The sequence below is a fragment of the Odontesthes bonariensis genome, chromosome 2, assembly GCF_027942865.1.
Source record: "Odontesthes bonariensis isolate fOdoBon6 chromosome 2, fOdoBon6.hap1, whole genome shotgun sequence".
NCBI classification, from domain to species: domain Eukaryota; kingdom Metazoa; phylum Chordata; class Actinopteri; order Atheriniformes; family Atherinopsidae; genus Odontesthes; species Odontesthes bonariensis.
In genome coordinates, this window is record NC_134507.1 from 2,532,509 (window position 1) to 2,544,558 (window position 12,050).

A 12,050-nucleotide genomic window follows, 5' to 3' on the forward strand; every position below is an offset into this window, starting at 1 on the left:
GCCTTTTCCAGTGAAATTTAATACTTCTATCGTACCCATTATTTAAATAATATTGAACGACATTCAATAAAGAAAACACTTAAGTTTTATCACATTTAACCCATTTTACCTCTTAAGAGATTACGTCTCTGTTTGGCAAAAGAATGTACATTTATGGAAAATACAATTAAAAACACATTTAAAGTTGCATTATAAAATCGCTGATCCAGTACCTTACATGCAAGTCCAACTGTTCGGACTTGGTGGTCTTGTTAAGGCTTTCGTCGAACATAACGATGAAGTTATCTGCGCCATTGACTTCTTTCGTCATTTCTTGAGTAATAAACGGTGCAAGACCAAATTTTGTAATACAGTGGAAACCGCTTATAGTGATCACGTTGCCAATTTGAACACTATAAGCGGTTGATTACTAAAACCGAATTTGTACTGTATTACAGGTATTTCACTTGTTTTTTTATGCAGAATATCATCTAAATGCCATTTGTATCGTTTTTCAATGAGAAAAATTAAATGAAACGGATAGCTTCAGCATTTACTGAATTTTATTATCATGCAAGTTTAATTACAGTACTGCGCAGTGCGCAGACATACTGTAGGCTAACTCAAATACAGTACTTATTCTCTGCTGTGCCGCCGGTGCATTTTTTTTCTTACAAGTCTGAAAATAAAGTTTGAATCCAATCCGCCTTTCAGCACCCCTGCTCGGATCTATGCTCCTCCGTGCCGGTGTTCTGTCGATTTGTGCTATTTGGCGTGAAAACGAAACTTAGAAAATCGGCTCGGCGCATGCGCAAAACCACAAAGTAGCAATTCTCGACAAGTAGGAGAAATCGAATGAACACCGGCCTCCCATCTTACAAGAACCAGCCTGGAGCTTCCAGCGGTCACACGCGCATTCAATCCGCTCTCCAGCACCCATCCTCGGACACATGCTCCTCCATGACTTCCTTTTTCCAGCCATGATTCGCGCGCTTGCTGCCCGGTGTCAACTCGTTACGTTAGCTAGCGAGGCAGAAGCTTTCCCATGCTACACTCCTCGTTCTAAATGACGGCGCCGCGGCACTCTAGGTTTGTACGTCTATGGGTATTGACGTTCTGTGCGTCATCTTCCTTATCAAAAAAAACCAAAAAAAAACTTTGTCATAATTTAGGTCGCACGGATGTTTTTTGAAAATTTAAGACCGGAGTGAAAAAAATTCCAGACTTTCAACAGCTAATTTAATACTTGTAAGAGATTTAATGCTGGACAACTAAATTCAATGCCTTTTTAATACTTTTAATAACCCGCGGGTACCCTGATGTTGCTCATGTTGGGGGTGGTGGAGGGGTAGTATGTGTGCAGTGTGGTTGTCGGTGTGATGTGTGTGAGTTTATGCATGGATTGATTTGATTATTGACTTTGTGATAATTTTTTAGTATGAAAGGTGCTATATAAATAAAGTTTGATTTGATTTGAAAGGTCTATGTGTTTACGAATAGTTTTTTGTCTAAGAAAGTGGTAGCTAATTGTTAAAAAGTATACACATTATATAATTATTTTTTCCTAAAGTATTTGGTCTGCCTCGTGAGGGGCTGTATGTCAGTTACTGATCAACAGGACTGGGTCAGGGTTGTGAAATCTGTTTCAGTTGTCTTACTTTGTGCCTGAGGGTCCAGCTTTATTACTGAAGTTAAGAGGTTCTCCTATGGACCAGTTGCTCCTCACAGACAGACAGTGGGATGTTGGAGACTCTGCTCTCCGTCTGTGGTGCTGACCTCTGCAAACACAAACATGCTGTTATTCATATACACATACACCTAAAATTATATATATGAGGAAAATAAATCACTTCCTGAAGTGGATCTAGTTCCTTCACCTCGTTCTTTCATCAGTTCGATGTATCACATCTGTGACATAGTTGGTCAAAGCATCTGTCTATCATGTATAGATACAGAATATATATATATATATACTGTATATACTATATTAATACATGTTTATGTATATAAATAAAAACAAAAATAAGCTTAAAGTCATCCTGAATATTTCCAACCTGCTTCACACCCTGTTTGGGTTGCCAGTATACGTTGCCATGGTGATATCCCAGATAAGAAGCTGCCCCCCCCCATGAGCAGTTCTCTTACTTTGTGTCTGATGGTTCTGGAGGTCTGGATGGGTTCCTGTTGGCAGAGCGACCGCTGGATGCTGCAGACTCTACTCTGTCCATCTTCTGGACTTCAGTCAGTCTGAGAGAAGAAAAGAATGAAGACAAACACGTCTGTTCAGGTCTCACAGCCAAACTGAAACAAGCTTTAACCTCCTGCTTTTCTTTCTGTTCCACGTCAGAAAGAACTTTTAGAGAAACGAGACGTCAGTTGTTGCCTTCTTCATCAGTCAGACCAACAGCTGCCTCACATCCAACACTCTGAACTAAGCAGTGAATCAGAAAGCTGAAACAATCTGAACTTGATGGTTTTACACCCGAGTTGGATCAGTTCTTTGTATCAGAGCCGTCCGATCAGCTTCGTTTCAACACCAGAAACAAGCTGCTGAGTTCTGCTTCTTCTTCCTCTGCAGTCCACAGAGAGGAAACCCACTCAGAGACTCTGACAGTGAAATAAGAAGGTTGTTCGGTGGCGTAGTGGGTTAAGCAGCCGCCCCATGTACAGAGGCTACAGTCCTCACTGCAGCTGGCCCCGGTTCGACTCCCGCACCGAGCGGTCCTGTGCTGCGTGTCTTTCCTCTGCCCCCTGCTTCCTGTCTCTCTCCAACTGTCCTAACATTAAAGGCAAAAAAATAATAAAATAAAATTGTTCACACTCACCTGATTCTGACCTCAGGTTTCCTCCTGCTGCTGTGCACTCAAAATGGAGCCTGAACTGTGACAGGTCATGCGCACAAGCATCGCCTCTTTGTAGTGAATCTGAGTTTTTTCACTTTTAACCCAGTTTTTTTTCCATTTGCTGCTTTGGTTTCACTTTCAGTGCTCAGTCCCAGCTCGGTTACGACAGAGCTTTGTTATGATTGGCCAGCATGGCGACCAGCATGCGGCATTCACGTGAGAATTAAGGAAGTGTAAACAGAGAGGGGGGGCGGGGGGGACACACCACTTGACTCCACTGCAAGTGATAAGAGAGACAGAGCGGTGAGGACTGAGGAGCGTGTGTGCGTCTTGCATTGTCGTGTAGTTTACTAGGACACGAGAAAGCGAAGCAGCATCTGGCTGCAGTTTAAAGATATTGGGAACAACAGAGCAGAGTGCCTTCACTGCAAAACGAAGGTCACTATAAGAGCAGGTTCCACCACAAACCTGCATAGCCATATCAGAACTGTCCATCCTACAGTGCAGTTAGAGGAGAGAGGGCAAGCCAGCTCACCATCTACTGATCCTGGTGCGTCTCATACCAAAACAACAGCTGCTGCAACATCTACTGCCATCCCCATGCGTGCAAGTATAACCCCTCCTACTGCAACTCAAAGCAAAATAAGTCAGTTTTTAACTGATGACCCCAGCCAAACAGCAAAATATTGATGATGAGTTGGCTAAAATGGCAGCTTCTGATTTTCAACCCTTTTCCATTGTGGAGGACAAAGGAATGAAAAACTTTGTCAAAGCCCTAAATCCCACATACACTTTACCCAGTAGAAAAACACTTTCCCAAACAATTATCCCAAAACTATATGACACAGAACGTGCATTATGGCAAGAAAGGGTGAAAAAAGCTCCATCAGTTTGCCTGACAACTGACTGCTGGACCTCCAGAACAACCTGCTCTTTCATGTCTGTCACTTGCCACTTTATTGAAGATTACAAGATGACATCTTGCCTTCTGGACTGCTTCGAGTTCTCCGACAGACACACTGCAGAAAACTTGGCAGAGGAGAGTGGCAAGTAGAGGACAAAGTGGTGTGCTGTGTGAGTGATAATGCTGCAAATAGGGCTGCCACGATTAGTCGACAAAAATCGATAATAGAAATAGTCGACAATGAATTCCATTGTCGACAGACGTGTTTTTCCAACATAGTGAGGCATCTCACTTAATTACAATCTCTGCCGAGAGTCGCACATGCACTCTCACATGCGCCTCTGTCGAGCGGTAACGTATACAGAAATGGCGGCGTCCAACACATTAGCTACGCGTGCCAAAACTTCTAAAGTTTGGGAGCATTTTAGCCTGGATACGGCGTATAAAAAGATAACTTGCAAGGTTTGCAAAGCTGAACTCGCGTTTCACGGCAGCACCTTGGTGATGCACGAACATTTAAAGAGAAAGCACGTCGGGCAGTTAAACGAAACAGAAGCCGCTTTCGGACTGCAGGAACCTTTGGCAGTTCTAATAACCTTTTAATCCGCGGGGCCGTTTTCTCCCGTGTTCGGACATACAGAACTCGGGGCTTTCTCCCTTAGTTCCTATAACTATTTAGCTCCTTCTCCGAGGTCGGGTCTTTTCATGGTTCTAGAGAACGATCTGAGGGAGGTGTTTGGTGGTCGGTAGCTACGCCCCAGGTCATGCTATCACAGCTGAAATGTTTCCTCATAGACACACACACAACTGGCGGGTGTTTAATAAGTTAAACTTACACGTTGTCTCCTTTGTCTGCAGCGCTCTGCTCTCCTTTCTTCCTTCATGAAATAAAAAAGTATCGTCTCCTGACTCTCTCTGTGAGCTCTTCCAGCCTCGATATTAGACGCCTGATGCGATCGTCCATGATTAATATCACCATCATACAGACCATGAACACGGTGGCCTCCTAGCTCTCCATATTAGCTTCTTGGTGGTGTTTTTTCTTCTCTAATTACTTTTACCGGGTTTTGTTTTGTGTTTGAATGTGGCGCTAAACGGCTAACGGCTAACACGTCACTGAAGCAGACGGCTGCGCGCGGCACATCAGTCCCGACTCATGTGCGAATGCAGACTGAAACAGAAGGACAGTTATCAGAACGAAATTCGAGTAGGACAGTTCTGATAACTGCGTTCCTATAACTACTCTGTCCGAAAGCGGCTAGAGTCTGACTCGCCTCGGTAAGTTTCAAGTAACATTCTAGCCAATACGTTTTGTTTTTTATGTACATTTTATACGCGAGATCATGTGGATATGCTGACTTTTCTTAGTATGAATAAACTGAACGACATAGCCTGAGCCTCATGTTGATTTTAAACCTGGTCTGTCCACCATGACAGGTTTGTGTCCAGGTTGTATCACACAGTCCATGTTTACTTGAATTTGGACAACTCTGAATGCTTTATTTTCAGCTGTGTTGTTAAAACCGTTAGATTTCAGACTGTTGAGAATTGTAAAGTTCTTCTGCAACAGACTGTGCAGTTGACCACTGAATGTACTTCACAAAATGCACTTAATATTTGTTTTATTTACTGTTTTACTGCTGCTAATGTGCCTGTCCTTGGTTTACACAAAAAATGTTTACTTGATTGTAATTAATTATTTATTTTTTATAAAACACATTTGCCTGTCCTTAAAAAAATGGACAGAGGTTTATTTATTTATGGATTTATGTCTATACTGACCGAGCACTGTGCCTAATTGGTTTTAGATAAGACATTTTTATTTACTTTTTGTATGAATCAGCAGCAAAGTTGAATAAAAGATGCATTTTTCATTGAAGTACACATCTTTCTTGTGTTTATTATCATTTGCCACATAATTAAAGCAACTTCATGCTAAATTTAAGAAAAAATGAATAATTATCCGATTAGTCGACTAATCGTTTCAATAGTCGGTGACTAGTCGACTATTAAAATAGTCATTAGTTGCAGCCCTAACACACACACACATATATATTTACACTGTATATACTATATTTATACATGTTTATATATATATATTTAGAAACAAAAACAAGGTTAAAGTCAGCTTGTCACCCTGAATATTTCCAACCCGCTTCACACCCTGTTTGGGTTGCCAGTATACGTTGCCATGGTGATATCAAAGATAAGAAGCTGCCCCCCATGAGCAGTTCTCTTACTGAAGACAAACACGTCTGTTCAGGTCTCACAGCCAAACTGAAACGAACTTTTACCTCCTGCTTTTCTTTCTGATCCACGTCAGAAAGAACTTTTAGAGAAACGAGACGTCATTTCTTTCCTTTGAGCCGTCAGACTCAGTTTGTGCTGACCCAGCTGATCAGCTGTCTGCAGCTTTGTGGAGTTTGGATTTACAGATGAGTTACTGCTGCCAAAGCTGCTCTGAAGTCCTGATTAAAACACATCAGCTTCACTGTGTTTATCTGTGTGTTATCTACACCCGAGTTGGATCAGTTCTTTGTATCAGAGCCGTCCGATCAGCTTCGTTTCAACAGCAGAAACAAGCTGCTGAGTTCTGCTTCTTCTTCCTCTGCAGTCCAGAGAGGAAACCCACTCAGAGACTCTGACAGTGAAATAAGAAGAAGGTTGTTCACACTCACCCGATTCTGACTTCAGGTTTCCTCCTGCTGCTGTCCACTCAAAATGGAGCCTGAACTGTGTGAATGTGTCTGTGTTCCTTCGTAATCTGGAACAACTGGTTCACCTGGTCTGAGGCTCCGCCCCTTTTCCTTTACTGGAAATCAGGTGAGTTCATATCAGTGTTTATGGTGCTCAAAGGTCAGCTTTTATCACCCAATCCAACGCCGACACTCCCATTCATATCTCACATATTAAAGGGGAATTCCTGTATTTTCCATATTAAGCCTCTTTTCTGAGTCGTCTGCAATGTTTTAGAACCCCCCTCAACGCTTTTTTGATGTTTACTGCTGTCTCTGGTATTTGCCTAATTTTGATTCTTCTCAACCTGCTTCAGAATGGCAAGTCATGTGCATGTTTTAAAAGGTCCATAAAAGCACCATGAACGTCCGTTTTCAAAATAATCAACTCACCGAAGTGGTTACTGGTGTGCACTGGTAATCCATATCAAATTTCGTAGCGAAAAGTTGCTTCTGTCGTGTTTTATTTGACATTTTGTAAATCCCATTGAGTTGTATTGAAGACTGGATGTTCGTTGATATTACTCCGCCACCGAACCCGGAAAGAGGACATGTTTGTAGTTCTCTCGCACCGGAAATGCTGCTAGGTGTTAGCAGCATTTCCGGTGCGGTGAGGGGGCTTCTAAAACATTGCAGACGACTCAGAAAAGAGGCTTAACGTTGAAAATACAGGAATTCCCCTTTAATCTGTCCTCACACACAGCAACACTCAGAGTTGGAGCTGCAGCAACAAAAACTCCAGCAGAGACTTTTCTTTCTCATTAACTCAGAGAGAAACAACAGCTGCTGCTGCAGCTTCATCCAGTCCTCATTCAAAGTCCTCACATCAACATACAGGTATCAATGTAAACCGGGCGAGTCTGAAACATGTGAGATGAAGCAGAAACACAGTGTCAGTGAGCCGTCCCAGCAGCCAGCTGGAGCGCAGCTCTCCACAGAGCGCACGCGCCTTTTGAACGCATCATAAGCAACATTAATCATTTTAATTACAGACATCAATGCCAGCGCTCCAGTTACACAGTTACCCTAGTTAAAATCTGATTTTTCTGCTATGCAAAATCTACATGCGTATGTCCCTGAGATGTTTTCAACAAATCCAGCAATACTGTGTGCACCAAGGTTGTCGGCGACCACACCCTGAACTGTGCCTTTTACTGTTCTGCCCAGCTTTGACAGAAATATCCCACTCTGTTCCAAAATTACAAGATCGTTAGTTAAAGGTTTTAACACTTTCTCATACCCATAGCACTTCAGACCATTACTTTTGATTAAAGCCGCCCAGAATTACCCAGAATCCAGTGCAAACCACAAATTATGTGCTTCCTCCTGAATGGACCAAGGAGATTACATATTTCAAATCCATCAATGTATAATATCAATGAAATGCTTTCCTGTTTAGACAACAGTCCATTTTCATTGAAGAAGCCACCATCCAAGATAGTTTTGTATAAGTGCACACAAGTTCTCTGAGGCTGATTATCTACAGTATTCAAATCTACAGCCTGATCCAAGATTGTGTGGCAGTCAAGAATTTGCTGCAAAGACTTTAAAATTTAAATCTATTGGAATGACTTATGATTCTTTCGGTCAAATATATATTCCGATGGTTCCACTATATTAAAGTGGCTCTTATAGTAAGCTTTTCACCTCCAAGCACTGGAAAGTGGACCTTTATCTCCAATTGCTTTTTTTAAACAGGGTTTGTCTCACAGAGTGCACTGGCTAGCTTTTCAACAGCTGACGGGTCAAACTGGCATCCATCGTCTTGTAATACTTGGCTAATAGTTTTTTGGGTAATTGGCAGAGAAAGAGAACCAATCAAAAAGTTTAACTCCTGTAAAAGCTCATCTACAGCTGCATTAGACACAAGAAAGATGTGTTCCAACTTAAGGAGCACTGAAGCAATTTTAAGCTCAATATCCTTCTCCAAGTTTTCATAATCCCGTCTGTCAAAAGCAGAATTTAATTTTACATTACTCTCTATATTTCATTCGACATTGACGAGATGTCATCTCAGCTTTTGGATATCATGAATAAGATTATGATGTGATTTTTTTTGCCACATTGGCCAACATAAAGTGAATAATTTAAACACAAAATTCATTCAAATGTAGCCAGTCCTCTCTAATTTATATATATATATATATTTATTTCGCTGATCCCTTTTCTGTGTAAAACTATCCATCCATTCATCCATCCATCCATCATCTTCCGCTGGTCCGGGGATCGGGTCGCGGGGGCAGCAGCTTGAGCAGAGAAACCCAGACCTCCCTGTCCCCGGCCACTTCCTCCAGCTCTTCTGGGGGGACCCCGAGGCGTTCCCAGGCCAGCCGAGAGACATAGTCTCTCCAACGTGTCCTGGGTCTTCCCAAGGGTCTCCTCCCAGTGGGACGGGCCCGGAACACCTCACCGGGGAGGCGTCCAGGAGGCATTCTCACCAGATGCCCGAGCCACCTCATCTGACTCCTCTCGATGCGGAGGAGCAGCGGTTCTACTCCGAGCCCCTCCCGGATGACCGAGCTTCTCACCCTATCTCTAAGGGAGAGCCCAGACACCCTGCGGAGGAAACTCATTTCGGCCGCTTGTATTCGCGACCTCGTTCTTTCGGTCACTGCCCACAGCTCGTGACCATAGGTGAGGATAGGAACATAGATTGACCGGTAAATCGAGAGCTTCGCCTTCTGGCTCAGCTCCTTCTTCACCACGACGGGCCGGTGCAGAGCCCGCATCACTGCAGACGCCGCACCGATCCGTCTATCAATCTCCTGCTCCATTCGTCCCTCACTCGTGAACAAGACCCCGAGATACTTGAACTCCTCCACTTGGGGAAGGATCTCATTCCCGACCCGGAGAGAGCATTCCACCCTTTTCCGGCCGAAGACCATGGTCTCGGATTTGGAGGTGCTGATGGTCATCCCAGCCGCTTCACACTCGGCTGCGAACCGCTCCAGTGAGAGCTGAAGGTCACGGCCCGACGACGCCAACAGAACCACATCGTCCGCAAAAAGCAGAGACCCGATTCTGAGCTCGCCAAACCGGACCCCCTCGACGCCCTGGCTGCGCCTAGAAATTCTGTCCATAAAAATTATGAACAGAATCGGTGACAAAGGGCAGCCCTGACGGAGTCCAACCCCCACAGGAAACATGTCCGACTTACTGCCGCCAATGCGGACCAAACTCTGACACCGGTCATACAGGGACCGAACAGCCCATATCAAGGAGTCCGGCACTCCATACTCCCGGAGCACCCCCCACAAGAGTCCCCGAGGAACACGGTCGAACGCCTTCTCCAAGTCCACAAAACACATGTAGACCGGTTGGGCGAACTCCCATGCTCCCTCCAGGACCCTGCGGAGGGTATAGAGCTGGTCCACTGTTCCACGGCCAGGACGAAAACCACACTGCACCTCCTGAATCTGAGATCCGACTATCCGTCGGATCCTCCTCTCCAGTACCCCCGAATAGACCTTACCAGGGAGGCTGAGGAGTGTGATCCCCCTATAGTTGGAACACACCCTCCGGTCCCCCTTTTTAAAGAGGGGGACCACCACCCCGATCTGCCAGTCCAGAGGCACTGCCCCCGATGTCCACGCGATGCTGCAGAGCCATGTCAACCAAGACAGCCCCACAACATCCAGAGCCTTGAGGAACTCAGGACGGACCTCATCCACCCCCGGGGCCTTGCCACCGAGGAGTTTTTTGACCACCTCGGCAACCTCAGCCCCAGAAATGGGAGGTCCCACGTCCGAGCTCCCCAACTCTGCTTCCTCATCGGAAGGCGTGTCGGTAGGATTGAGGAGGCCCTCGAAGTACTCCCCCAACCGACTCACGACGTCCCTAGTTGAAGTCAGCAGAGCCCCGCCCTCACCATACACGGTGTTGACGGTGCACCGCTTCCCCCCCCTGAGCCGCCGGATGGTGGACCAGAATCTCCTCGAGGCCGTCCGGAAATCGTTCTCCATGGCCTCCCCGAACTCCTCCCAAGCCCGAGTTTTTGCCTCAGCAACCGCCGAGGCTGCGTTCCGCTTGGCCTGTCGGTACCCATCAGCTGCTTCCAGAGTCCCACTGGCCAAAAAGGCCCGATAGGACTCCTTCTTCAGCTTGACGGCCTCCCTCACCACTGGGGTCCACCAGCGGGTTCGGGGATTGCCGCCACGACAGGCACCGACCACCCTGCGGCCACAGCTCCGGTCGGCCGCCTCAACAATGGAGGCACGGAACATGGCCCATTCGGGCTCAATGTCCCCCACCTCCCCCGGGACATGGTTGAAGCTCTGCCGGAGGTGGGAGTTGAAACTCCTCCTTACAGGGGATTCCGCCAGCCGTTCCCAGCAGACCCTCACAATACGTTTGGGCCTTCCAGGTCTGACCGGCTTCCTCCCCCACCAGCGGAGCCAACTCACCACCAGGTGGTGATCAGTTGACAGCTCCACCCCTCTCTTCACCCGAGTGTCCAGGACATACGGCCGCAAGTCCGATGATACGACTACAAAGTCGATCATCGAGCTGCGGCCTAGGGTGTCCTGGTGCCAAGTGCACATATGGACACCCTTATGCCTGAACATGGTGTTCGTTATGGACAATCCGTGACGAGCACAGAAGTCCAACAACAAAACACCACTCTGATTCAGATCGGGGGGGCCGTTCCTCCCAATCACGCCCCTCCAGGTCTCACTGTCATTGCCCACGTGAGCATTGAAGTCCCCCAGCAGGACGAGGGAGTCTCCCGGAGGAGCACTCTCTAGTGCCTCCTCCAGGGACTCCAAAAAGGGTGGGTACTCTGAACTGCCGTTCGGTGCATAAGCACAAACAACAGTCAGGACCCGTCCACCCACCCTAAGGCGGAGGGAGGCTACCCTCTCGTCTACCGAGGTGAACCCCAATGTTCAGGCGCACAGCCGGGTTGCAATAAGTATGCCCACACCTGCTCTACGCCTCTCACCGTGGGCAACTCCAGAGTGGAAGAGAGTCCAACCCCTCTCGAGGAGGCTGGTTCCGGAGCCCAAGCCATGCGTTGAGGTGAGTCCGACTATATCTAGCCGGAACCGCTCAACCTCGCGCACCAGCTCAGGCTCCTTCCCCAGCAGAGAGGTGACGTTCCACGTCCCAAGAGCCAGCTTCAGTAGCCGAGGATCAGACCGCCAAGGTCCCCGCCTTTGGCTGCCGCCCAGCTCACATTGCACCCGACCCCCATGGCCCCTCCCACGGGTGGTGAGCCCGTAGGAAGGGGGACCCGTGTTGTTTCTTCGGGCTGTGCCCGACCGAGCCCCACGGGCACTGACCCGGCCACCAGGCACTCGCCGGCGGGCCCCACCCCTGGGCCTGGCTCCAGGGGGAGCACCGGTGACCCGCGTCCGGGCAAGGGAACACGGCGTCCAAAAGTATCACTCATCATAGGGGTCTTGTGAGCTGTTCTTTGTCTGGTCCCTCATCTAGGATCTGTTTGCCATGGGTGACCCTACCAGGGGCTTAAAGCCCCAGACAACATAGCTCCCAGACTCATTGGGGCACGCAAACCCCCCCACCACGGTAAGGTGACAGCTCAAGGGGGAGTGTGTAAAACTAAATTAAGATAAAGTTAAAATGAGA

General features: G+C 46.9%; 1 protein-coding gene across 2 annotated transcripts in view; it reads right to left on the bottom strand.

Moving 5' to 3' along the window:
• The window catches only part of LOC142388710 (NACHT, LRR and PYD domains-containing protein 12-like), a 245,195-nt gene that overhangs the window by 32,974 nt on the left and 200,171 nt on the right, over positions 1 to 12,050 (bottom strand). The window contains exons 1-3 of one of the 2 annotated variants that reach the window (XM_075474279.1): positions 6,405 to 6,513; positions 2,125 to 2,226; positions 1,638 to 1,757 (exon numbers count right to left, since the gene is read on the bottom strand). In XM_075474279.1, coding sequence (XP_075330394.1) covers positions 1,638 to 1,757; positions 2,125 to 2,207 — 203 coding nt within the window. In that variant the 5' untranslated portion in view covers positions 2,208 to 2,226; positions 6,405 to 6,513. Of the gene's footprint in view, positions 1 to 1,637; positions 1,758 to 2,124; positions 2,227 to 6,404; positions 6,514 to 12,050 lie in introns of those variants that run through there. The other variant, XM_075474271.1, reaches the window with a different exon arrangement.